The sequence below is a fragment of the Prunus persica genome, chromosome G1 (assembly GCF_000346465.2).
Source record: "Prunus persica cultivar Lovell chromosome G1, Prunus_persica_NCBIv2, whole genome shotgun sequence".
In the NCBI taxonomy this organism is placed as follows: domain Eukaryota; kingdom Viridiplantae; phylum Streptophyta; class Magnoliopsida; order Rosales; family Rosaceae; genus Prunus; species Prunus persica.
In genome coordinates this window covers 28,493,724-28,520,021 of record NC_034009.1, presented here as the reverse complement: position 1 = coordinate 28,520,021, position 26,298 = coordinate 28,493,724, and the positions used below count along the sequence as shown (strand labels likewise).

The 26,298-nt window shown below is 38.7% G+C and overlaps 5 protein-coding genes across 7 annotated transcripts; 4 read left to right on the top strand and 1 right to left on the bottom strand.

Annotated features, from left to right (window-relative positions):
- Positions 211 to 1,833, bottom strand: LOC18790193 (transcriptional regulator ATRX homolog). Its single transcript, XM_020564220.1, has one exon. It carries the CDS (start codon positions 1,618 to 1,620, stop codon positions 445 to 447), a length of 1,176 nt encoding a protein of 391 aa, XP_020419809.1. The 5' UTR covers positions 1,621 to 1,833; the 3' UTR covers positions 211 to 444.
- LOC18792781 (26S proteasome non-ATPase regulatory subunit 10) lies at positions 2,187 to 4,949 on the top strand. 2 transcript variants are annotated; one of them, XM_007223713.2, is made up of 7 exons: positions 2,187 to 2,492; positions 2,839 to 2,926; positions 3,011 to 3,211; positions 3,412 to 3,544; positions 3,694 to 3,818; positions 3,973 to 4,119; positions 4,565 to 4,946. In XM_007223713.2, exons 1-7 carry the CDS (start codon positions 2,452 to 2,454, stop codon positions 4,697 to 4,699), a joined length of 870 nt encoding a protein of 289 aa, XP_007223775.2. In that variant the 5' UTR covers positions 2,187 to 2,451; the 3' UTR covers positions 4,700 to 4,946. The 2 variants fall into 2 exon arrangements, with proteins under 2 accessions (XP_007223775.2, XP_020419819.1); XM_020564230.1 differs by lacking the exon at positions 2,187 to 2,492 and adding an exon at positions 2,536 to 2,573 and having other exon boundaries at positions 4,565 to 4,949.
- LOC18792255 (UDP-glycosyltransferase 13) lies at positions 12,287 to 16,816 on the top strand. Its single transcript, XM_020556613.1, has 4 exons — positions 12,287 to 12,427; positions 12,539 to 13,037; positions 14,216 to 14,883; positions 16,589 to 16,816. The coding sequence occupies exons 1-4, from the start codon at positions 12,287 to 12,289 to the stop codon at positions 16,814 to 16,816; spliced, it is 1,536 nt and encodes a 511-aa protein (XP_020412202.1).
- Positions 17,460 to 18,736, top strand: LOC18791945. Its single transcript, XM_007225833.2, has 4 exons — positions 17,460 to 17,762; positions 17,942 to 18,031; positions 18,121 to 18,217; positions 18,421 to 18,736. Exons 1-4 carry the CDS (start codon positions 17,510 to 17,512, stop codon positions 18,560 to 18,562), a joined length of 582 nt encoding a protein of 193 aa, XP_007225895.1. The 5' UTR covers positions 17,460 to 17,509; the 3' UTR covers positions 18,563 to 18,736.
- LOC18789087 (protein GDAP2 homolog) lies at positions 20,906 to 25,966 on the top strand. Of its 2 annotated transcripts, none has more exons than XM_020558922.1 (15): positions 20,906 to 21,382; positions 21,506 to 21,964; positions 22,129 to 22,206; positions 22,501 to 22,556; positions 22,665 to 22,784; positions 22,895 to 22,965; positions 23,165 to 23,258; positions 23,384 to 23,587; positions 23,864 to 24,115; positions 24,508 to 24,616; positions 24,727 to 24,794; positions 25,040 to 25,109; positions 25,192 to 25,266; positions 25,372 to 25,454; positions 25,607 to 25,966. In XM_020558922.1, exons 2-15 carry the CDS (start codon positions 21,641 to 21,643, stop codon positions 25,680 to 25,682), a joined length of 1,680 nt encoding a protein of 559 aa, XP_020414511.1. In that variant the 5' UTR covers positions 20,906 to 21,382; positions 21,506 to 21,640; the 3' UTR covers positions 25,683 to 25,966. The 2 variants fall into 2 exon arrangements, with proteins under 2 accessions (XP_020414511.1, XP_007225559.1); XM_007225497.2 differs by having other exon boundaries at positions 20,908 to 21,382; positions 25,363 to 25,454.

The following is a 26,298-nucleotide window of genomic DNA, read 5'->3' as shown; positions in this document are numbered from 1 at the left end:
CATATTGGACCAATAGACGATATGGGTAAGCTGCCCAACTATCAACCAAAATCCAACTAGATTGACAATAATGTTTGACTTTTTCAGATCCAAAACACAATTGGTCTGCTAGGAATGAGATATTGCATGATATGGGTTTGAATACCGTTTGAGGTTAGGAAGCAGGTCAAAGCAATATAGTTCTTTTGTAAAAATAAAACAAAAGAAAAATGGCAAATTAATCTACATTAGAAATCAACAGTACATTATACATCGAACACATTACACAGGAAGGCAGGCCCCAAGACTAAAAAGTCCAGGCCAGGCCAGCACAAACAAAAACTGCACCAAAAATAGGAAAAACAAACAGGGGGCCTTTAAAACAGCAGAACAAGGCCCAAAACTTAAGTACATAATCAAGACCACATAACATAATTAGTGATTAATCAAATCACTTTTTCTTAATCAACCCTTTAAGAAACCCTGAGCCATCTTAAAATAATCTCCAAATCCACCAGATCCGCCCTCATCCTCATCAGTTTTACTGGGTTTCTTCTTGGTCTCATGCTCACCGCTACCCGATTCATGCTGCTTTTTTTCCTTTCCCGCAGTATCGCCGCCGCTTCCTCCGCCGCTTCCGCCGCTGCCGTACTTACGGAGCATATCCTCGGCCTTGCTGACGTAGCTGCCCAGGCCTTCTTTCTCATTGAGCCCGCCGTAGGAAGAGGCAGCGTCTAGAATATTGCTCGCAGCATCGCAGACCTTGGCCTTGTCCACCTTCTCGCCTTTCGCTGCTCCGGCGATAATCTTGGCGCTGGACATCAGCTCGCTGGTCGATGGCTTCGCGCCTTTGGCTGGCTTCGGCCCAGATGCATGCTTGTCCGGGTGGGCCCCGGTCGCCGTCCCGGTGTGCGCTTTCCTCTCGCGATATTCATCCTCCTGATATTCTTCGTCCTCATAACCTTCAGCTGTCGATGGTTTCGCCGGTTTCGCCGCAGCTGCATGCTTGTCGGGATGGCCATAGCCTCTGGCCCCAGCGGCGGCTTTTTTCTCGCGGTATTGGTCCTGATCTTCCTCCTCATAATCTTCAGCAGAACCGTAAGCTGCGGATGGCTTTCCAGGTTTGGCTTTGGTCACATTGCTAGCTTTTCTACCGCCATATTGATCCTCGTCATCTTCCTCATCATCAGCGGAAGTATAAGCTGATGGTTTCGCAGCTTTGGGTTTGGTCCCAGTGGTGTGCTTTCTCTCGCGATATTGATCCTCCTGATCTCGCTCTTCATCTTCGTTTTCTTCAGCAGAAGCGTAAGCTGTGGAGGGTCTCGAAGAAGCTTTGGGTCTGGTCCCAGTGGCGGGCTTTCTCTGGCGATATTGATCCTGGTCTTGTTCTTCTTCTTCATAATCTTCAGCAGAAGTGTAAGCTGGTTTGGCAGCAGCTTTGGGTCTGGTCCCAGTGGCGGGCTTTCTCTGGCGATATTGATCCTGTTCTTGTTCTTCTTCTTCATAATCTTCAGCAGAAGTGTAAGCTGGTTTGGCAGCAGCTTTGTGTCTGGTCCCAGTGGTGGGTTTTCTCTCGCGATACTGATTCTGACCTTCATCTTCCTCATAATCCTCAGAAGTATAAGCTGAGCGCCGATCCATTTCTTAATTCAAAGAAAGATAGTGTAATTGCCAAGATGATATGACTTGCTTGTATGGGTGAATGGTGAATGGTGAATGGTGAGTGAATATATACGAGTGTCGGTGGGTTTGTGACTTTTTTTTTTTTGGTGATATACCCGTTATTCACGCGGCATCCACAAGCAAAGCTTTTATTTTGGGTGATGTTATGTTAATGGAGGGCCTTCTTTTTCATGCTTTTTTTTCTGCAGAATCAGAAATAGTAAAAGCAAGAAAGCACAAATAATAATGGGCTGATGGGTCCTCCTCAGCCTCGCCTCTCTCAGGGTCAGAGGGGGGACACGGGCAACCCTGTCGGCCACACGTTTCTTGTGGCTCTTGCTGCTCTTCCTCTTCACCCTCCTAAAGATAAACATCACAGATATTTGTGAGTAGAGGTCATTGATGATAGGTACACGTGGCAGCATGTGGAGACGACACGCCCCCTCTTCAACTTGACTTCCAACTGCTTGAAAGAGACTGAAAGGTGCAAAGGGCAATGATTTGAGTTTGAGTTGTCAATCCTGGGCTTACTTGTGAATTGGGCTGCCATACTTGTAATTTGTTTGTTTTTCTGGGCTCAGGGTTGGAGAAATTACAAAAAAGACCCTTGTTTCTCTCAATTTTAAGGGCACGAACGCCATTGCAAAGAGAAAGTTGTTGGTTGGATAGAGTGTTGTCATTTCTCGATGTGTATTGTTTTCATAAGGGGAAAGGAGCCAAAGCTTTTTCTATCTATCTAATATCTGTACATGACGACATTCTATGATGCCGCCAAAATGACCACATTGTGACACATGAAGGTTTTAATTAATGCAAGACTCAACCCTTATAAAATCAAGAGCGACTTACAAGTAAGTAACACAAGAACCTAGTGCTCCTTCTCAAACATTGCTCGTTAATTCCATATCATATAACAGATGGTCACCCCAAAGGTGTGATGCCTGAGAACACACAAGGCATTAGTTGCTATATTAATAGTATTAGCATAACTAATGCATTTTGTGTTCTCAGGTCACCCCTTTGGGACACCTTGTTTACATGCATCATATATTTTGGAACTTCTCAATATATTTAGTATAATTATTTGTTCACATCTAAAACATAGTTTTTCATAATGAGAAGAAAAATACCACTAAATTAAATTTAGTTTTTGTTCCATGTATTTTTTTTTATGTATTTGTTTTTTAAATTTCTTAGGTTATATACCGGACAGATCAATCTCGGAGTGGCACACAAGCATATCCACAATACCACCGTACAGTGGGACTACCGTCCACTATCACCAGTAAGTCGCGACTTGTCCAGCACGAAAAAACCCGGGAAGAATTGAAATTCGCCAAAACCCTAACTCCGACCTTGTTCCGTACAGCTCGCCATGGACATGGAGATCGATCCTCCCAACTCATCCGAGCAGCAACCCAAAGCCGAAGACTTGTTTAAAGCCGCTGAGGCTGGTGATGCTTCGGTGTTCAAATCGCTCTGTCAAAAGCAGCTTGCCGAAGCTTTGTCTCTCAGAAACGATGACGCCCGCTCCGTCCTCCACGTCGCCGTCTCTTCGAGTAACTCTGAGGTCCGTCTTCTTTCACATTCCTCCGTATCCCATTTGGTTGCCCAGAAACTATAGGAAAATAATAGGAAATTTGCTGTCTTATGTTTTCTGTTTGCTCTCAGTTTGAATTGAAAATAAAATTTGTGAAGTATCCTCAATTTGCTTCAATTTTAATGCTCTCGCTTTAAGGTTGATGATTTTGTGGCTATCTGTGGAGGCAGGTGGTGAAGGTACTACTAGCTGCTGATGAATCAAAAAATGTGATAAACAGTGTGGATGAAGATGGATGGTCACCGCTTCATTCTGCTGCCAGCATTGGGAATTCTGGAATAGTTGAGCTGTTGCTAAGCAAAGGTAAAGGTGTCATTCCTAGTTTCTGCTTTATGTCGTTTTTAGCACTTGGCTCTGTGTGTTTGGTTAGGCAATGTTAGGCTTTGTGAATGGTAAATTTTGACCAGTGGTTTAATTGGAATCTCAGTGTTCTGATTTATTGTTCTTAACAGGAGCTGATGTTAATTTGAAAAATGGTGGGGGTCGCTCTGCCCTTCATTATGCTGCCAGCAAGGGATGGTTGGAGATTGCTCAAATTTTGATCTCACATGGGGCAAAGGTTAATCTGAAAGACAAGGTCTGTAACTTCAAACAATAGTGTTTTATCTGGGGAACTTTACTTTCAGTGTATATCCATTTTCATGAGCACCATGTGTTGATATCATGTTCACATGTTCTTTTAATTTCTTGTAATTGTTGGATTCTAATTATATGGTATGTGTTGCGGTTAGGTTGGTTGCACCCCATTGCACCGGGCAGCTAGCACTGCGAAATCACAGTTGTGTGAACTTTTAATTGAGGAAGGCGCAGAGGTTGACGCTGTTGATAGATTGGGTCAGACTCCTCTTATGAGTGCAGTGATTTGCTATAACCAAGAGGTAGGTTTGGGTGCTTAGTTAAAGAATTACATTATTGATTGCACTTTTATTGCATTTTGGATATAAACTCATGCTCGCTCGAATAAGCTAATTGGGATCGAGCATTTCTGGTTCTAGTTGTAGGAATGAAATAAATAGTTTGGGAAAGAGGTCTTAGTAAATGAATATTTGGCTGTAATTTATAGTATTTCATTTTTCTTTTCTTTAATTATTAACTTGATTGGAATATATGAGCTTTTTAGAGCCTGTTGAATGAGTGCTTAATCTGTCCACTAAAGCTGGATGGCTTGTGATATATGAGGCATGTTGCATTTCTATGTTATCAATTTGGTTAGCAAGTTGACATGGGAAGAACTTTGTATTAACTTCTGGTCTAGTGTAGCAGCGGAAAGCATAAGTCAAGGTTTTCTCAAATCTCTGTTAAATTAATTTATGTTGGTGACAGGTTTCTCTCCTTCTAATAAGGCACGGAGCAGATGTTGATGTGGAAGACAAGGAAGGATACACAGTGCTTGGTCGAGCTTCAAAAGAATTCAGACCATTATTGATTGATGCTGCTAAGGCCATGCGCGAAGGATGATTCTTTTGCACTAAAACTGTAAAACTTGTCTAAGGCAGAAGTTGCACTTGTGATGTTTAAAATGCCACCGTCAATGACCAATAGGAGCAAAGAGAAAATAGGAGTTTTTCTTTTTACTTTTCAACCAAGGCTTTGTGGCATGCAGACTGTTTTGAATTTTAGTTTCAGTGAATGTACCTCGAAGATATCGTTGTTTGGCATTTTCTAATTTCGATTTAAAGCAAGTTCAGGCTCTCTGTTTTAGCAATCACCATAACCATGTTGTGCAGAAAACTCCCAATGATCTTATTGTTGATGGACTTTAGACAAACACAAAATGGATGTGTCAAACACATACACACACACAGAAAATAATTAAGCACAAAGGACACAAGAATTTTTAGAGGTTCAGTAATTTGTCTACATCCTCTTTGATGATTTCCCTAAGAAATTTCCTAATGAATATAGGTTACAACTTTGGTTTACCAATAAAAACCCTTTAGAACACTACCCTCACAATCAGTTTCTCTCACACCCCTTTTTCAACACTTTGATGCACTTGTGAACTCTCTCACACTTGGTTTTCTCTCTTACTCATTGGCTCTCAGCTACTAGGCTTTCTTGCATCAGTTCCTCTTTATAATGTTGGTGTGGATCAACCTTTGAACTCAGGAGGAAGCTTCCTCCAGCTGCACATCCAACTTTTAGCCACCTTACCTAGAGCCAAAGAGTAGGGGGACCATGAAACAAGTCAACATTGGAGAATTGGCTTGTTTCCAGCAGGTAATAAGGAGTACTTGAAGAATATCTCATTTGCTCACCTACATTGGAGAACTCCAAGTAATGAGCTTAGACTTTGGTGCTCCTAAGTAGCTAGCCCAAAGTCTTCATTATCCAAGAGCTTTCGTGGCCCTTGTGGACTTCCGTAACCTTCCACACCCCAACCCCTCGTGCAAGCCTCGTAAACCACATGACTTGGGTTCATGTGAGCTTGGTAGGTGATTGTCATAAGAAAAATGTATTAGCCTTGCATGGAGTAATTTGGCATGTGCTTAGAATGTTTGGGCATGTGTTGCAGTGGGTTGTGCCTCTTGTGATCAAGCTTAGTGACATTTTGAAATTAAAGGAATAAGTTTTTGGCATGACATGGATGCTATTAGAATTTTTATAAAAGTTTGCGTACATATTTATTTTGTCAAATTAATTCTCGAAAATATAATTAGAATTAAAATACATGACCAATTTATCCCTTATTTCGTACGTCATATTGGGCTTTAAAAATTTTTGGGCTTGTCGTGACCTTTTGGGCTTCAACAATAATATCCTTATTTTTGGTGTCAATTATCTTGTCAAATAAATGACTTAATTAATTTGACCTAAGAGATATTCTTTTTGTCCACGTGGTGTCTCTTGATTGGATGCTAAAATATTTGCTTCCACAACTGAGCATCTCCAGGAGAGTCTCCGAATTTTAGCCAAATTTTAGCTAAAATAGCTAGAAAGCTATATAGCAAACCACATAAAAGATATTTCCTCCAGCAATGTTTTCTATTTTGACTAATCTTAAATTTTTTTTTTTTATTTTCTCTTTCTCTTGCAAATCCAATATATTTTTTTAAAAAAAGTAGAAACCCAATCCCACTAACCTCCCAAATGTCTCTCTCTCTCTCTCTCTCTCTCTCTCTCTCTCTCTCTCTCTCTCTCTTTTTCTCTCTCCTCCTAACCAAATTATCTCTCCTCCTTGCTAGATGTAGAGAGCCAAAAGTTGGTTCTCCAAAATAGAGAACCAAGTAGAGAGTCTACTGGAGGATGATTTTTCTTCTTTTTAGCCAAAATAGCTAGGGATGAGAGAATAGAGAGTTTATTGGAGATGCTCTTAGAGTTCATAAATGACTTGAATTGAAATGGAGAAGCAAAGCACATGGAGAGAAGTCCTTGCTTTGCTCCAAACTCAACTTCTTTGCATCTTTTAGGTGAGCCAATTTTTCCCAACAAATCACACCTCCCTCCCAAGATGACAGCAGGCTCCGGCAGCCTTCTCTGAACCCCCGAAACTCATGTCGTTCTTTTTTCCAACGCTGGCATGGGCCATTTGACACCTTTTCTACAACTTGTCGCATTATTGCTTGCCTGAAACCACTGCCCCTACTGAAACTGGCCCTCATCACCACCCACCCAACTGTGTCCTTAGCCGAGTCTTCTCTCATCTCTCATTTCCTTTCAGCTTTCCCTAACCGAGTCACTCAAATGGACTTTCATCTTTTTCCTTTGGACCATTCCATTGTCAACTCCACTGACCCATTTTGGCTCAAGTTCGAAGCCATTCGTCTCTCTGCTCACCTTCTCCCTCCTCTGCTTTCCTCTCTGTCTCCACCTGTGGGGACCAAATCTCAAGTATCATGGCTTAACCCATATGCCACAACTAAAAGATGTGGAATGATCGAACTTCCCTCCCACTAGAGAACTGTGGAGCTAGGGAGGCACAAATAGCTCATCTGATCCCATTACCATGAGGTGGAGGACGGGATGCGCAAAGCTAGGGAAGTGAGGCTAAACCCAAGAACTTGAAGGACTACAAAAACCAGTCTAGACCCCCAGCAAAAGGGATGAGAAATTCAATTGAACACTAAGAGAACGTTGCACAAACACTGACTTGAGCGTTGGAGTGACTTTTGTAGGTACTCACCCCATTTCCAAAGTTTGACTTCGGGAACATAATTCAGAGTTCTCTTTCAACCAAGGAAGTGTGCGGACTTCAGTTAAGAACCCGTGGAGGTATTTCTTCTTGAAAGAAATCAAGCTCCAACAGTTGGCGCCGTCTGTGGGGATCGGCTAGGAGCATGGGCCTACTGAATTAGCAAAAGCTCAAAACCAAGACCAACCTGTTGGGATCAGCTAGGAAAGAGAAAGCAAGGAGCATGGGGCCCACCGGATTGGCAAAAGCTCAAAACCAAGCGCATCCCAACTGGGGTTGGGATCGGCTAGCAAAGAGAAACCAAAAGGCATGGGACCCACCGGATCGGCAAAAGCTTAAAACCAGGCACACCCTAATCAATTTGGGATCGGCTAGGAAAGAGAAAGCATGGAGCATGGAGCCCACCGAATTGGCAAAAGCTCAAAACCAAGTGCACCTCAACTAGGGTTGAGATCGGCTGGCAAAGAGAAACCAAGAGGCATGGGACCCACCGGATTGGCAAAAGCTCAAAACCAAGCGCACCCCAACTTGGGTTGGGATCAGTAAAAAAGAGAAACCAAGAGGCATGGGGCCTACCGGATTGGCAAAAGCTCAAAACCAAGCGCACCCCAATTGGGGTTGGGATCGGCTAGCAAAGAGAAAGCAAGGATCATAGGGCCCACCGGATCGGCAAAAGCTTCAAGCCAAGGGCACCCCAACTGGGGTCGGTTAGCAAAGAGGAAAATGCGCATGGGCCCACCGGATCGGCAGAGGTGCAGAAATCCAAAATAAAGAAAAAGGTCCACTTGCGCATGGGATTGGTTGTCTGCACTTGGATACTCCACATGGGGATAACAGTCCACAGTTGAAACTTGAAAAGTTAGCAACATGCATGAAAATTCGTATTTTGATATTTCACATGCAAGGTGTGAAAGCAACATGCAAGGGTTGGCGATAGGCCAATAGGAATCATATTTTTGGGTTTAACCAACAAGCCCAAGAAAGAAAACATATGGCTTATTTGGGCTCGGCCATGAGCCCATCATAACGACATGTCATGTTCCAAAGTCCCACTTAGATTATTTTTCCATCTCCACCCGTGAAGCGTGTAGAGAAGAAAAAAAGGGGAGCACTGTAGGGACCAAATCTCACGTATCATGGCTTAACCCATATACCACAACTAAAAGACGTGAGATGATCGAACTTCCCTCCCACTAGAGAAGTGCGGAGCGAGGGAGGCACAAATCGCTCATATGATCCCATTATCATGAGTTGGAGGATGTGATGCGCAAAGCTAGGAAAATGGGGCTAAACCCAAGAACTCGAAGCACTATAAAAACTCGGCTAGACCTCCAGCAAAGGGACGAGAAATTCAATTGAACAGTAAGAGTACGTTGCACAAACACTGACTTGAGCATCAGAGTGACTTTTGTAGGTACTCATCCCATTTCCACCGTTCCACCTCGGAAACGTAATCCGGACTCTTTCAACCAAGGAAGCATGTGGACTTCAATTAAGAACCTGTGGAGTTATTTTTTATTGAAAGAAATCCTGCTCCAACACCACCTCTCGATGCTCTCATCTACGACGTCAGTTTAATAGCCCATGTTCTTCCCGTCATCCAAAGCCTCCCTTATCACCTCCCTGCTTACATTCTCTTCATCACCTCAGCCAAACTGTTCTCTCTCTTTGCATCTTACCACAATTTGGTCGCATCTACATCGACACCTGCTAAGAGCACCTCCAACGCTCCCATTTTTCCCTGGCATGAGAGGGGCTAGGTCCAGCAAATGGCTCCAGCGCGCAACAGCAAGGCTAGGTAGCTGGTGGGCTCCACAAGCCTGTGCAGGCCTAAAGACAAATCTTGCATGGGTTGTTGCCTAGGTTTGCTGACGTCATTGATGACGTCAGCAATTATAAAAATTAAAAAAATCTAAAAAAATACAAAAATTTCAGATTTTTTTTATTTAAATAAATACTTAGTCATTTTCTTCACTTCCCACACCAAAATTAATGGTTAAAATATGAAAAATAAAAAATAAATTAAAGTAAATAGTAATTGCCCTTGCCCTTTGGGTGGAAACTATAAGACTTTATTAGGTTTATTTACTTAAAACACATACCTTGATCCGACATTGTATTCTTGACTGGTTCACTGTTATAGGCAGATTTGCTGTAGGGTTGTTTCTCTATGTTATCCGGCTCTTGAATCTCTTTCTTGATGGGGTAGAATAATATTGAGAGTGATTAGCCGTTAGCATAGGGACCTCCCTTTTATAGGCATAGTTTAAGAATCCTCCTCATCATGGATTACTTAAACTCCTTTAACCAAAAGGATTAGTTATCTCAATCCATTTAAAATAGGAAATCTTAAGCACTTGTATTTATCTACCAAAAGAATTCAAAACTCTCAAGAGTTCTTATGTAGCTCAAAAGGAAAGTTGGACATTGAATGATCTCATAACAATAAGTGTTCAAGAAGAAAATAATATCATCATGGAAAGAGGTCAGAAAACTGTGAATATGGTACAAGATTATCGTGTCAAACAGTTCAAAGAAAAGAAGGGAAATTTTGCAGAAAAGAAAGATAAGGAAAATACCAAGATGAAAGAGGAAAAGCCAACTGGATTAAAATGCTATTTCTGCAGAAAATTTGGACACATGAAAAGAAACTGCACAAGGTACCAGAGGTGGTTAGAAAAGCAGAAGAACAAAGGCAAAAATGAAGGTAAGATTGAAAACACTTTGGTCTGTTTTGAATCAAATTTGATTGATGTTTCAACTGATACTTGGTGGTTAGACAGTGGTGCTTCAATACATGTTGCTAATTCTTTACAGGGGTTCCTAACCAAGAGACCACCAAACAAGGATGAGGTGAAGGTGTTCATAGGAAATGGAGTCAAAGTACAAGTAGAGTTCATTGGAGCAGTTAGGATTTAATTAGATTCTGGTTTTGTTTTGGATTTGGTGGATGTAGTATATGTTCCTTCTATGACAAGGAACCTTATTTCAGTTGCTAGGCTTGTAATATCAAAGCTCACTTTGAGTTTTGATGAATTTGGTATTTCAATTTTCAATAATAAAGAGTTAGTTGGAAATGGAATTCTTGTTGGCAATATGTTTCAGTTAAACTGCAAGACTCCTCAAATGGTTATGAACATTACAAGCACAAAACGTAAGAATCAAACATCTACAAAAATTTGGCACAAAAGACTTGGCCATATTTCAAAAGAAAGATTGAACACCCTATGCAAAGAATCTGTGTTAGCACCACTTGACTTTAATGAGTTGGATGAAAACTGTGTTGAATGCATAAAAGGAAAACTAACCACCTTAAAGAAGAAAGGAGCAGTAAGAAGTGAAAATTTGTTGGAATTAATTCACACTGATATTTGTGGTCCTTTTCCAAATCCAACACATGAAGGATACAAGTATTTTATCACCTTCACAGAAGATCACTCAAGATATGGACATATCTATTTAATAAAAGAAAAATCAGAAGCCCTAGATATGTTCAAAATCTATAAAGCTGAGGTGGAAAAACAATTGGAACTTAAAATCAAAGTGATAAGGTCAGACAGAGGTGGAGAATATTATGGCAGATTTGATAAAGCTGGAAGAAATCCAGGTCCTTTTGCAAGATATCTCCAGGAAGAAGGTATAATAGCTCAGTATACCAATCCAGGTACACCTTAACACAATGGAGTTTCTGAGATGAGGAATAGGACTTTAAAAGACATGGTAAGAAGCATGATGTGCTGTACCAATCTCTCTATTTTCCTGTGAGGAGAAGCCTTGAAGACTGCAAACTATATCTTGAATAGAGTTCCAACAAAAAGTGTTGACAAAATCCCTTTCGAAATTTGGAATAAAAGGAAACCAAGCTTAAACCACTTAAAGGTTTGGGGTTGCAAAGCAGAGGCAAAACTCTACAACCCTGTGGAAAAGAAACTAGACTCAAGAACTATGAGCTGTTTCTTTATTAGTTATCCTGAAGGATCCAAAGGGTATAGGTTCTATTGTCCAAAGAACACTACAAGATTTGTTGAGACTCAAAGAGTAGTTTTCATGGAAAATGGATCTGATGAAATAGAAGATAGAGTTTTAGATTTTGATGAAGAATCAATGGAGATTGATAACAATGCTGGATCTGAGACAAGTAAAGGCATTGTTATAATACCTGCAGTTGAGACAAACTATAAAAACCATGACAATATGGAAGAAGACACAGTTCAAATAGAAATTTTGAATCCACATGTGCAAAACAATAATGACATTCCAGACATAGTTCAAACAGAAATTATGAATCCACCTGTGCAAGACAATAATGACATTCCAGACACAGTTCAAGCAGGAATTTTGAATCTACCTGTGCAAAATAATAATGACATTCAAGGCACAGACCAAAATATGCAGGATATGGAGTTGAGAAGGTCAAAAAGAGCAAGAAGATCTGCATTGCCGGATTTCTATGTATATCTACAAGAATCTGAGCATGACATACTTGGAAAGGATGATCCTGAGAATTTCAAGCAAGCCATAATGGGTGAAGACAATGAAAGGTGGTTGGCTGCAATGAAATCTGAGTTAGAGTCAATGAGAAAGAATGGTGTTTGGGAATTAGAAGTTTTACCTCAAGGATGTAAACCTATAGGCTGCAAATGGGTTTATAAGACTAAAAGGGACTCGAAAGGGGCAATAGACAGGTACAAAGCTAGGCTGGTTGCAAAGAGGTACACACAACAAGAGGGCATTGATTATACAGAAACTTTCTCACCAGTATCCACTAAAGACTCATTGAGAGTAATTATGGCGTTGGTTGCACATTTTGACCTGCATCTTTACCAGATGGATGTCAAAACTACATTCCTATAGGCTTATTAGGACTTTCACAAAAGGGGTACATTGAGAAAATACTCAAAAGATTCAATATGATGGAATGTGTAGGCGATGATGTGCCTGTTAACAAAGGAGATAAGTTCAGTCGTGAACAAGCGCCAAAAACAGATCAAGAGAAGTTGGAGATGGCAGATAAGCCTTATGCTTCATTGGTTGGGAGCCTTATGTATGCTCAAGTCTGCACAATGCTTGATCTAGCCTTCCCTTTAAATGTATTAGGGAGGTTTCAATCAAATTCAGGACAGGCTCATTGGGTTGCAGGGAAGAAAATCATGAGATACTTGTAGAGGACAAAGAATTTCAAGATAGTTTACAAAAGGAATGAGAGCTTAGAATTGGTTGGCTATGCAGATGCTGATTTTGCAGGGTGTGTAGATGACTTAAAATCCACTTCAGGTTTTGTTTTTCTATTTGGAGGAGCTGTAGTTTCTTGGAAAAGTGTTAAGCAGTCCATTGTGACCACCTCAACTATGCAGGCAGAGTTCATAGCTTGTTATGAAGCAACATGTCAGGCTATTTGGCTGAAGAATTTTCTAACTAGCCTGAATATTTTGGGAACAATTGAGAAGCCTATTCATATTTGGAATGATAATAATTCAGCCATATTGTTTGCAAAAGGGAACAAAAGGTCAATCAGAAGGAAGCCTCTATCGCTAAAGTTCTTGTCAGTGAAAGAAAAGATCAGTGAAGGAAGCATTGCCATGGATTATATTAATACAGAGTCCAATCTAGCAGATCCATTCAATAAAGGGCTACCAAATAATGTTTTCAAGAGGCATGTAACTAGTATGGGGGTGTTATCCGGTTTTGATGCATAAAAACAGTGGGAGCAAAAGGGCGTAGTGGGGATTTGCAGTTTTGTCGTCCGAGCTCTGATTGAGGTGAATGATACCTTTTTGAAAAGGGAATGAAGCCAGAAATCAAATTCACGGCTTTGCCGTGATATATGGTGGTTTTTGGCCATCTGAGGTCGTTTAACCTTCCAAAAACGCATTTAAAGAGTTGAAAGTATTGATTTTGATGTTTTTGCTTATTTTGTTTGGTCAATTTATTATGCATAAATTATTTTTGTTATTTGAATGTAATTAACATTGAATGTTTTGTTGCTAGCTTAAGGTTAACTGTTTAAAGTATTGCATTCATAACAGTGATGTCTTTTACTTGGTGTAAAATAAAGGATCTTGAACAATCCTATAAGTCGGACTAAAAGAATGATCATAGCAGTTATGTCAATTTGGTTAGCTTGATTATTCTATGATTTCAATCTTGATGGCAGCCTTATGTGACATTGGATTTGATAACTGTAGTTGTAAAGACTTCATGGAAGTTTCCTTGCTCAGTCTTGATAACTCATTATCATTTTCACTGTTGACAAGTGGCTTGATGAGGAAATAAAATCGAACTGTATTCCACAAGGCCTTACAGTAATTGACATTGTTCTTTAGTGATTATTTGACCAAGTGGGAGAATGTAATCCTTGCATTCTAATACAAACTCTAAAGATGGTCTTCTAATCACTTAAGGTTAATTAGTCCAATGTCAATTAGGATTACATGGATCGATTTAATTTAAGGCTTGATATATGACTGTTTCAGATAAATACAAGTGCTTAAGATTTCCTATTTTAAATGATTGAGATAACTAATCCTTTTGGTTAAAGGAGTATAAGTAATCCATGATGAGGAGGATTCTTAAACTATGCCTATAAAAGGGAGGTGTCTATGCTAACGGCTAATCACTCTCAATATTATTCTACCCCATCAAGAAAGAGATTCAAGAGCCGAATAGCGTAGGGACCTCCCTTTTATAGGCATAGTTCAAGAATCATCCTCATCATGGATTACAAAAAAGACGAGGGCTGCTACTATTCACGTAAATAGTAACAAACCTTGCCTTGCCTTTGCCTTGCCTCTCTAACATAAACAACCCCATAATTCAATTTGGTGATGTTCTTGAAATCCCAGGAATTTGCCCGCCAATACCCAGATCGTCTGTGTCTCCATTGCTTCTTATCAGGGACAGTCTTTTTAGTAATATATTCTTAGAGGACGGTCCAAAGCTCAAAAATTTGAATGGGGTTTTGATCAATACGTTTGAAGGGCTAGAAGCAGAGGCATTACATGCGCTTAACGGTGGAAAAGTAACTTTCAATGATGGGTTTGGGTTGCCCCCAGTTTTTCCCGTTGGGCCTTTTGTGCCCTGTGAGTTTGAGAAGCTGCAAGGAGATGATGACCGCGACCAACTGAGAAACTGGCTTGATGATCAACATGATGGGTCAGTGGTTAATGTGAGCTTCGGAAGCAGGACGGCCCTGTCAGGAGACCAAATCAGAGAGGTGGGTGATGGGCTGGTCAAAAGCGGGTTTAGGTTCTTGTGGGTGGTGAAGGAGAAGCTGGTTGAGCCAGAGGAAGAAGAAGAGGGCAATTTAGTAATTGGGCATGACCTTGTGGAGAAACTGAAGGGCAGGGGGTTGGTAGTGAAAAGCTGGGTGGAGCAAGGAGAAATCTTGGGTCACAGAGCAGTGGGTGGTTTTGTGAGCCATTGTGGCTGGAACTCGGTGGTTGAGGCTGCATGGCATGGCGTTAGAGTTCTGGCTTGGCCACAGCAGAGCGATCAAAAGATCAATGCAGAGGTGGTAGAGAGGTGTGTGTTGGAAATTAGGAATGTTATTAAATTATTATTTAGTTTCCTTTTATTAGTTGATTGTAATTGATTTGGAGTAGTCTCCAAGTAACCTAGTTTTCCTAGTTAAGCTTGTAATATCTCTATAAATACTTAGCCTTTTGGCTCTATCAATAACAACTGAGAATTATTCTTCTTAACAAAATCTCTAACTTCACATGGTATCAGAGCACCGATTCTAGGGCGTCTCTTGAAATTTTTTTTACAAACCTTATTTTCTTCACAATCCGATGTTTCACAACCCTAGTTGCTAATCTTTGAAATCTTTTGCCAAATTGAGAGTCGTTGGCGCTTTTCATCCCTCACCCATGATGGGTATTCATCTTGTATAGTCGTCTTATTCACCCTCTCCTCAATGATCAATATTTTATTCCCGCTACCAAAGCCATACCATCCCACAGTTCCTACATCTAACTAAACCAACAGTCGCACCCTTCTTTGGCGCTGCAATTTCCTTATGTTTTTCATACAAGTATTGCTCTCTATACAAATCATATTGAGCCATCTCTAGTCATGCTCTCTGTTGCAATCAGATATTGAGCCCATGTTTTGATGTCTACTACGCTTGCCACAACCACGGCATCTTCGGCCTTCATCGAGCCTACCCATCATTTTTTTAAGTCGTCTACACTTGCGGTAGGCACGCCGTCTTCATTGCGATTCCTTCGTGAGCCTCGTCACTGCTCACTAAGCCGTTTATTTCCTCCGTGAGCCTTGTCACCGCTCACCGAGCCCTTATTTTCCTCCACAAGCCTCGTCAACGCTCGTCGAGCCTTTTATTTGACTGTTCTGCCGGTCTTTGGTTATTTTCCTCCGTGAGCCTTGTCACCGCTCACCGAGCCGTTATTTTCCTCCACGAGCCTCGTCAACGCTCGTCGAGCCTTTCATTTGACTGTTCTGCCGGTCTCTGTCTTCTTCAGCTACTCTCTTGAGTTGCCTTTTCGCTTCTCAGTTTGAGCACCTTATCTTTGTCTTTGTCTCTGTTCATGATTTGCCGGGTTTCCTCCCTTACTGTTCTCCTTTTTTGAAGTTTTTTCTTCATGAGACAGCCGTATGCTACCACATTCCCCTCTTGCATTTGTTTCTGCCATGAGACTGGCATGTTTGAGTCTCTTTATTATTATTTCAATTTCTCTTCTTTCAAATCTTGACCATTTATCAGTGTCAAATTTGATGGGGAGATAGATGCAACTTTATTTGGGTGCTGCTTCCTTCAACTCACAACTCTCATACATCGTCGGATTTGAGAGGAGCAACAACCCCCTTTACAGCAGCACACCGCTGCTCCATTTGCCTCCAAATTTGCCTTCATTACAACAGTGACACAGCTGAGACACAGCTGCACCCTCTACAGCAGTGACACCACTGCCTCTTTATCAGCAACCTTTGGGAGTAACACCTTTCACAATCTCTTGTGCAAGTTGGATGTTCTTGCTATCCACTCTCCAACTTGAGGGGGAGTGTTGGAAATTAGGAATGTTATTAAATTATTATTTAGTTTCCTTTTATTAGTTGATTGTAATTGATTTGGAGTAGTCTCCAAATAACCTAGTTTTCCTAGTTAAGCTTGTAATATCTCTATAAATACTTAGCCTTTTGGCTCTATCAATAACAACTGAGAATTATTCTTCTTAACAAAATCTCTAATTTCACAGTGTGGGCTGGGGTTTTGGGCCAAAACTTGGCCTTGGGGCGGCGGCGAGAATGACAAGGTGGTGGTCAACGGTGAAGAGATTGGCGATAAGATCAAAGAACTGATGCAGAGTGAAGCTCTGAGAGTGCAAGCTGCAAGGATTGAGCAAGAGGCTAAGAAGACCGCTGAAGTTGGTGGGTGCCGTGGGAAAATGTTGAAGAGACTCATTGACGAGTGGAGGAAAAACTAATTATGTAGAATTAATGTCGTATTGTAGCTCTTCACCAAAAATGTTTTGGCAAAACTTTTCTCAGTTTGCTATGTCTGTTTTGGTAATAATAAAAGCAACCAAACTTTCTGAAGTTTCTGTGTGCTTTCATTTGGACCATTTCGCATGGATCACATGTTCTGTTACGTTATAGACCCACAAAGCATCAAAATATAATTGAGTTGAATAATTGTCGTACCTGATTTTGGAGAAAATTTTAGTTGCGTTAAACATTGTTTTGCTATCCGATCAATAATGTCACGTGAAAGTATTATCACGCATCTTATAGCATTATTGAATCGAAGAATAGCATAATATTGTTATACCCTTTCATGGAAGTCTCCTGATTTTGACAAGCTCTCTCTGTTTCTCCTCTGTCCCAAGTAATAAAAGCAAAACAGTCCTTAAATATATCTGAGAGTTTTTGGACCATATTGCATGGATGGCATGTGTCCTGAAAGATATCTGAGAGTTTCATACAAGTAGTTTTCTTGTTTTTGGGTTATGTCTTCAGACAAATTTACAAGTTATGCCCCCAAAAGTGTTAAGTAGTTGATGTTTTTTTTTTTTTTTTTAATTTTTTTTTTTTATGTGGCTGATATTAAGGGTATATTTATATGGCTCGTCCTTGTTATCCCCTTGTTCGGCTTGGGCTGAGGCGGGCCAACAACAACCATGGTTTCCTCTTCTTCATTCTCAGCTCTCTCTCATCCTTCCTTTCAAATTCCATATACCAATTTGGATTTCTGTGAACAACCCAGTAACTTTCATAACAGAGTTCAAATTAAGAGCTATAGAAGACCCGCCACAGTCGTTGTTTCTTCTAGTTCTTGTCAAAGGTCTTCTCCTTCACCATCTCGCCGAGGTCTTCTTCATGGCTCTGTTTCTCTGGCTGTTTCAGCAGCCATTCTTCTCTGCTCAGGTCCAGGTATGTAGTTGAAAGACCCAAGAATAAAAATGAGCTTTCTTCTTATTTTCTTCTTCGTTTTGCCAACTTTCAGATTTCATTAGTTTTATCATTTATATTTTAAGTAAAGCATCAATCTTCTTGGTAATTATGTGTTTAGAAAAATGAAAATTTGTTGAGTGAGCAATTTGACGTTGCAGCTGAAGCCGGATTTCTATCAGGATCGACCGGGATAGAATCAATTCCTGGTCCTGAGTTGCCTCAAGTCGACTTTCTTAAGCGCTTCAATGGTTGGGTCCTCACTCACAGCTGATAACATTCATTTTTCAACTGGAGCACATCGAACAAGATTGATGAAAATGTTGTTTCATTCTTGCAGAAGAAAACCAGAAGAAGTATGCTGACAATGATGCAAGATTCAAATCAACTCCATTGCTCAAGGGGCTACTAGAAAAATCCAAGCTGAACAAAGAAAAGTAATTTCTTGGCTGTCTCCTTATGCGCTTATTGTTACCGAAGTTTTGATACCATATTAGACAACCATTTACGCTATAAAATAAAGTTGTTAGGAAACATTATCAAAATATATGTACATATATATATATATATATATTCTGTTTCTGCATGATTTTCATGTATCAGTTAGTTTCTAATGTTATATGAACTTGGAAATGTTCAGGAATAGTAAAGAAATTCAAGACAAGTACTGCATACGTGGGGCAGAGTGGGGAGTTGGAGATTGCTCGACAGAGGGAATGTCACCTGACGAGAAAGACAAGTTCATTGCTATGTTGAAGGAGAAGGCTGGTGTCAAGGATTGACCGAGAGACCCTGGTTTTGCTTTGTTTCAAGCTTAATTTCCTAGTCCTTAGATTTGTTTTTTCCATTTTAAGACCCTGATACGTGCCTTCGTAATATGAATACATATAATGATCATGAATTCTAGGAGCATACATTGTGACAATCAGTTCACAATTTGATACAAGGATATTGGGAAAAGGAGAATCGAACCTATGACGTCGAGTATAGCCTAAATGCTCTTAAGCACTTCAACTATAATTTCATTATTAGAAAATCCTACTATTTGAGTGGCGAACCTATTAAGGCACAAGGAGGTACAGCTGCACCTCCCATCGCTGGAAAAATTTCTACAGCCGCTACATATTGCCCCTTTGGTGAGGTTGGGTGGTGCACTCAACTTGTTTGACGAATTGACTCAACCAAAACCAAGGTTTCCTGGGTTGGGTTGTTGTTGGCGCCTATTTTTTTTAAAACATCCTGGCCAAATCAACGTCATTCTTGATTCAAAAAAAATAAATTTAAAAGCAAACTGAATGTGGGCTTTAACAAGCTCTGATATGGGCTACTTAAAACATGATAAAAGGCTATTAAAAAAAGGTCTTTTAACAAGATTTTGTTCTTCTTCTATATATATAAAGCAAAAGGCAGAGAATGGTGAAACATTCAAAATACCAGAAAATGCCCTTGGTTAATGCAAACATTAAGAATTCAAATTATTAATTAAATGAGGATAATATGGTAAATTCACACTTTTTCATATTTAAAAAAATTAAAAGAAAAAGAAAAAGCAGATAATGGATCCTATTTTTATGGAACACAACTACCCATTATCTTTTTTAATTCTAAAATAAATTTACTTATTTTTATTTTAAAAAACCTCTCGCAAGCGCGGAAGCGCGTGCAGAGAGGCTAGTATATATAAAGCAAAAGGCAGAGAATGGTGAAACATTCAAAATACCAAAAAATGCCCTTGGTTAATGCAAACATTAAGAATTGAAATTATTAATTAAATGAGGATAATATGGTAAATTCACAATTTTTCGTATTAAAAAAATTAAAATTAAAAAAAAATTCAGATAATTGATCCTATTTTTATGGAACACAACTATCCATTATCTTTTTTAATTCTAAAATAAATTTAAATTTTTTTAAAAAAAAGCCTCTCGCAGGCGCGAAAGCCCGTGCATAGAGGCTAGTCTTTTTTAAAACAAATTTTTTTTTTTTAAAAAAAAAAAAAGGAAACTCTTACATTGCACAATTCCTTATTTATGTGGGATTGGGAGGAGTTATCTTTATTAAGGATTAACACCAATTTTGAGCAAACTTTTTTCTTTAAGGAACAAACACCAATTGCACAACTCCAAAGTAAGTATGATGCTTTTTTTTAAAAATCTTGAGCAAACGTCAATTTTTATTTATTTATTTATTTTAAAATAATCTTTTATTTTCTTTTTCTTTTTCTTTTATTTTTTATTTTATATTTTATTTGGCTATCTTTGTTGTATTCATATGATCAGTAGCAAATGCCAGGAAAAAGAGGTTGCACGACGCACGAGTTAAGGTACAATCCATTATGATTTACTTATTTAATTAATCATTTGATATTAATTTTCATTAGATTAATTGATGATTTGATATTTATTTCTATATTAATTGATATATTATAGTCAATTAGTCATGATCATAAGCTTAAGACTCTTCTTGTTTGAATTATAAGGATATTTGGTTGTCAATTTTTTTTTAATTATAAAACTTTTAAACTTTCAAAATTACACATCCGCTAAAAAAATTCATAATTCCGCTAATACAACTTTTATTCGCGTAACCCTCATCACATTACACATGTCACACCTATATTTGATGCATCCAATATATATATACAAGAGTGAAGAGACTAAATGAAAAAATTATTGAAAATTTAAACAAAAAAATGTAACTGAAGGTTTACCATCTTAATTAACAAAATTCCAAAGGCAGAACCGGACAATTAAACTTATGATTTCTATGCATATTGATGTCGATCTGCTACTTTTGCATCAAAATCGCACACCCGGGGAAACATTAAAATATATATTAAGAATATACATGTCATGTCACACAAATTGGTTTTGAAAAAGAATTACCAAAGGATAATTAATCCGCCAAAATTTGTTTACTTAAGCCTAAACAAAGATTTAAGTTGATAATTTAATTCAACCAAAAGAAAATAATTATTTTCATTTTTAAATATAAGAATGGCGGCTCTGGAATTTTAGGAAAGATGAAAGGGTGCTTCCGATATTCCAAGTCAATCAAGACAAAAGACAAAAATACGAAATGAAAAGGGAGTCCAATAAAAGAATATAAAAATACTAGCTAATAATTTGTGTGTATCCTATAATCTATTCCTATTCCTGGGCAGAACCCAAATGAAATGTCCTTTGCAAGCTCAGCGAGCCCAGCAATAATAGCTGTCTCTCTCTCTCTCTCTCTCTCTCTCTCTCTCTCTCCTCACAGGTGCTTCCTCTCTTTCCCTTCCTCCACGAATTTTAGGATTTTCTTCCTTTTTTTATTTGATTTTCATTTGCTCCGAAAATTTCAGACTAGGGTTAGATATCCAGGCCCCTTGGTTCCATGTAATGGAGAATTGAATTCATTTCGTTCTCCTACAGTTCCTCAATTACCAAACGAGAATTGCTAAGAAATTGAGCTGCTCTTAATTTGTTCCTGAGGCTCTGTAAGAGCTTGCTTGTGCAGAAAATTTGAATTTGGGTTTCTTAGCCAAGATAAACGAAAGAAGGAAGAAGAAAAGGTGATTATTTGGTTGAGATTAGGCGCGGAATTGTAATTGGGAAACTCAGGTAAGGGTTTTCGTGGGTTATATGAAAGTTCATTTCTTGGATAAATTGTGTAGCTTTGTTGAAAATCATGATCTTATTTGTATAGAGATGTGATTAATGTGATTGTCGCATGGCTGATTTCAGGGGAATTCTGTGTGATTAGTTTGGGTTAGCATTGTAGATTCATGTGGGAGTTGAAGCTTGAATTTTGAAAGTTCTGGTGTATAGATAGTAGTGCTTTTGGCTACGGGACTGTGACTGTAATTCAGAGTCACAAAAATGTACCGGACTGTGGCCACGGCCACCACTGCAACCCGGGGTGGATCTCCAACTGATAGTGGGGATTGTGTTGTGAGTTTGGATCAAGTTCCTCGATGGAGCAATGCAGATCATCGTTCTTCCTTGGAATATGACAATGAAGATCCTTCGTTTTCAAATAAATATTTTCCTGACCCTTTAACTTCTCAATCTGGAGGGGAGAGCAGTAGCAGTTGGATAGTCTCAAGATTTCCCGTTGACCATGAAATTAATTCAAAGATATATCTGTGGAGAGGGAACCCATGGAATCTGGAAGTTGATGCTGTCGTGAATTCTACAAATGAGGTGAGCACTAGATTATGATGATAAATCCTTGACAGAACATTGTACATGTGGATTACTGGGAATGAGAAACTTCATGATATTTAAACCTGGTTACATTGTCAATAGAGACATGGGGCTTACAAATTCTACTAGTCTGACATTCTTTTCAATTGGACAACTTACAGAACATGGATGAAGCACATTGCAGCCCTGGTTTGCATGCTGCAGCTGGACCTGGTCTTGCAGAAGAATGTGCAGCACTGGTATGCTAGTTATTCATTGTTTTTTAGCCATTGATGTACTGAATTATTTTGTGTTTACTTATTAGCACTAGAATGTTGTCTTCGGACATACTGTCCTTGATGTTTGAAATGCCGTGTAAATACAGATTTATGTGTAAAATTGAAGATGTTGAATAGGATACTACAAATATTTTCAATGTCATAGGTTATGTATATTTTATGTGAACCATTAATTAAAGCTTTCTGGCTGGTGTTCTGTCATAATTGATTAATATCAAGATTCAACTGATTTGATTTACCTTTGATTGTTGGCAGGGTGGATGTAGAACAGGAATGGCAAAGGTTACTAAAGCGTACGACCTCCCAGCTAGGTGGGTATATTAATGCTGTTTTCATATAGAAAGCTCAGCGTGCATTCACGCTGCAGACAACATTCTTGCCTAAGTGAATTATGTTTCTTTCCTTGTGCATTTATCCAGGAGAGTTATCCATACTGTTGGTCCTAAGTATGCAGTGAAATACCATACTGCTGCAGAAAATGCTCTGAGCCACTGCTATCGTTCTTGCCTTGAACTTCTCATTGAAAATGGACTGCAAAGGTGCATTTTTCTTCTTAGTATTTTAATTTATTGTGCTTCTCTTTTCTTTCCCTTTTGTTCTGTTCCTTTTAAAGTGTGGAGCTTACTTTGCTTGACCAACATAATTGTAGCATTGCAATGGGCTGTATATATACAGAGGCTAAGAACTACCCTCGGGAGCCAGCTGCCCATGTAGCAATAAGTGAGTTATTTTCTTACATGTTTCAGAATTGATACATACAATATGCATGCCTATTTGTATGAATGCTGGATCACTCAAATTTCTATTCATTTATATGCATCCACGTTTTAATTGCTCGTGGATAATTATGTTTTTGGAAGATTGAATGTATTTCTTTCATCCTTTATTCTCCGCCTCATCTATGTGTGCTTATGTTCAGGGACTGTGCGGCGATTTCTGGAGAAGCAGAAAGATAAAATCGCAGCTGTTGTTTTTTGCACCACCACATCAACTGATACAGAGATATACAAAAGGTTAATAAATATAGCTATTTATTTATGGAATACATGTGAATTGTGATACTTCAACCATGATTTACACTTATAAAATCAATTCTTAGTTTTACTGTCTCATTCCCCTTCACCTTTTTCCAATTTAGATTGCTTCCGCTTTACTTTCCCCGAGACAAACTTGAAGAGGAGGTTGCCATGTCGAAGCTTCCTGCAGATGTAGGTGATGAAAATGGTGAGACAATTATAGATGAGCGCAAAATCAGAATAAAGCCTTTGCCCAAGAAGAATATTCCAAAGCCTCCTAAGGCTCCAGTTGATCTTCCTGTGAGTGATGTCGGCTTGGTAAGAAGGTTAGTCAATGACTCAATTAGAAGTAGTTTACATTTTATAGCAAAATTAGAGCAGTTTCTTTAGTAATACCAAGAGAAATGCTTACAAAATGCTCACTGCAGAAAGCTGTTGAAGAATTCCATGTACAAATATCAATGTGTTCATACATGTGCTGTGCAATTATGTTCTTTGTTGTTGTTGGTATCAAGCTTATGGTTCCTTTTGCTAGATATAACACTATCATTAGCTGTTTTGGTTTAAATCATTAACTGACACGCTGAAGGGCTGTTATATAGGAATTCATCATATTTGGATTCATTTCTGGATCCTGCTTTCATGTCCTTAATAAAAGATCCAGATCAGAGACGCAAGGAGCAATGGGAGAAAACTGCTCAAGCACAAGGTGGATGGAATTGTGCTAAAATGCTTGGGTTTGGTGACCTTGGTGGACCTCCATTGTCTGCTGCTGAAGAATACTCACTTCATTCAAGATACCTTGCTAAAGCAAATTCTCTTCATCTTTCTGAAATTGCAGAAATGAAAATTGTGTAAGCTTTATAACTCTTTCATCTTTAACTCATTGGCAGTTGTGGAGTCTTCAGGTTGTAATTTTCACTCCTGGACAGCTACTAATTTATAAAGTGCTTTGCATTCTAATTTTCCCTTGTTATTAGTAGCTCTTCGGTTAGTTGTTTTCATATCTCATACACAAAGAACAGTAGGTGGTTTTGTGTTGTTAAAACAATACAAATGTTGATATGTTGCTACCTAATGGTGGTTGAATCAAAAAATGTTATGAACCCTTCTATGAGATTTATAAATTTTAATTATTATTATAATTTGTCTTGAAATCATGTGGAGCAGAAGGGAAGGGTGTTAATAAGTGTCTTGTGTTGCAGTTTATATTAAACTTAATGTCTATTTTTTCTATGTTTTTCAGTTACCGAGGTGGGGTTGACAGCGAGGGTCGTCCTGTAATGGTAGTTGTGGGGGCACATTTTCTTTTACGATGTCTTGATCTAGAACGATTTATACACTATGTTGTTAAGGTAGTACAACATTAAAATTTGTGTTACTCTGCATATATGATGGAGCTTTTGTATCTGTGGTAGTTATGGTTCTTGGTACTCAGTTATCTATCTTGTTTATTGATTTACAGGAGTTTGAACCTATAATACAGAAGCCTTATACTATTGTATACTTCCATTCTGCAGCATCTTTACAGCTGTAAGTTCTTCATAGTTAAGTTTGCAAAGCTTGAAACAATTCTAAGGGTCGTTCACCCAAAAGAATAAAAACATAAGGAAAAAATGAGCCTTTTTATTCTAATCTATACTTCCGCTCCATGTGAACTGGTCGGGTGGAGTTTAATTTCTAACTTTGAATACAAGTGAAGTGATAAAACTGTACCTGAAAAGCTTATATGTAAATATCTGTAACTCGTTTTGTTTCATTTTCTGCATGTTTTGCAGTCAGCCAGACTTGGGGTGGATGAGAAGAGTACAACAAATACTTGGTCGTAAACACCAACGTAATCTGCATGTAGGTACCACTGAGTTTGTCCGAGTACTTCAGCAATTATATATCTGCCTTCATCTCTCTGATCTTTATCTTCTTTATATAGGCAATATATGTCCTTCACCCAACTTTTGGACTGAAGGCTGCAATATTTGCTCTGCAATTGTTTGTGGACAATTTGGTATGCCTAACTTTCTTTGTGATTGTTATTCATTAAGACTTCATATCACTTACAATGCCTGCTTCAAGTGAATGTCATTCTAACTTTTGTTTCTAGGTCTGGAAGAAAGTGGTATATGTAGATAGATTACTGCAGCTCTTCAGATATGTTCCTCGTGAGCAGTTGACCATCCCTGACTTTGTGTTCCAGTTGAGTTTCTATGTTCCTTCCCCCACTTACCCCACTCCAATTTTTATAGCAACTTCGATTTAAAATTCCAAATTTCCCAGTATGCAATGATTGTAATAAAATGTAAACAGAGGTTTGATTCTGATGATTTTGGTGACCATAATCAATGCAGGCACGATTTAGAAGTCAATGGTGGGAAGGGTCTTATTGTGGACCCAAGAACAAAGTATGTGTATCATCGACCATAGCATCACACACGGTTCCATCGGGCACACACTGAAGGAGATCCATGGCTTGTGATTTCTTGATTATATTTTCTTTTCTTATATCTTATAGTTAGATGGGAGTTGATTTTGTCTCGTGTAGAAAAAAGTTCAATTTTTTTTAAACAGTTTTTTTCTTCTATTTTCTGAAGCAATGATCTGTTTGTATCTAAAGATGAAAATTAATAAATATTAATATTCTTTCTTGTATTATCTTGGACAAGTTATCAATAAAATGTAAGTTGGTTTGAGCTTTTTCTGAAAAACAATTTCAAGGAAGTTGCTTGTGCATTTTTGTAGCCTGCAAATCAACCAGTTACCGTGCAATCTTTTGTATACGGTGCTCAGGCTTTCCTGTTTTCTGCCAACCTTCTTTTTCTTTTTCCCCAAAAAAACCTAAATTAAAAATTTCTCAAAGTGCCATGACACTATGACAGGGGGGAAACTTATTACAAAGAAAATGAAAAAAAATAGTTGCTCAATTTCTCAAAAACCATTTGTAAAAAGAATTTCAAGTTTAAGCGATGAAAAACTCAGAAAAAATGTCATACAATTAATATAAAATCTATTAATTAATTAAGCAAAAATAAATATAAAAATT

Bases quoted from the DNA above. Each gene is read 5' to 3' on its own strand.
- LOC18789087 (XM_007225497.2), top strand. From the start codon at position 21,641: ATGTACCGGACTGTGGCCACGGCCACCACTGCAACCCGGGGTGGATCT. The intron at 24,617-24,726 runs GTAGTACAACAT...ATTGATTTACAG, and splicing joins TTATACACTATGTTGTTAAG to GAGTTTGAACCTATAATACA. The intron at 25,455-25,606 runs GTTGAGTTTCTA...TAATCAATGCAG, and splicing joins ATCCCTGACTTTGTGTTCCA to GCACGATTTAGAAGTCAATG.
- LOC18792255 (XM_020556613.1), top strand. From the start codon at position 12,287: ATGGAATGTGTAGGCGATGATGTGCCTGTTAACAAAGGAGATAAGTTC. The intron at 13,038-14,215 runs GTATGGGGGTGT...TTGAAATCCCAG, and splicing joins TTTCAAGAGGCATGTAACTA to GAATTTGCCCGCCAATACCC. The intron at 14,884-16,588 runs GTGGTAGAGAGG...CTAATTTCACAG, and splicing joins ATCAAAAGATCAATGCAGAG to TGTGGGCTGGGGTTTTGGGC.
- LOC18792781 (XM_007223713.2), top strand. From the start codon at position 2,452: ATGCAAGACTCAACCCTTATAAAATCAAGAGCGACTTACAA. The intron at 3,545-3,693 runs GTAAAGGTGTCA...TGTTCTTAACAG, and splicing joins TGAGCTGTTGCTAAGCAAAG to GAGCTGATGTTAATTTGAAA. The intron at 3,819-3,972 runs GTCTGTAACTTC...TGTTGCGGTTAG, and splicing joins AGGTTAATCTGAAAGACAAG to GTTGGTTGCACCCCATTGCA.
- LOC18791945 (XM_007225833.2), top strand. From the start codon at position 17,510: ATGGTTTCCTCTTCTTCATTCTCAGCTCTCTCTCATCCTTCCTTTCAA. The intron at 17,763-17,941 runs GTATGTAGTTGA...TTGACGTTGCAG, and splicing joins TCTTCTCTGCTCAGGTCCAG to CTGAAGCCGGATTTCTATCA. The intron at 18,218-18,420 runs GTAATTTCTTGG...GGAAATGTTCAG, and splicing joins TCCAAGCTGAACAAAGAAAA to GAATAGTAAAGAAATTCAAG.
- LOC18790193 (XM_020564220.1), bottom strand. From the start codon at position 1,620: ATGGATCGGCGCTCAGCTTATACTTCTGAGGATTATGAGGAAGATGAA.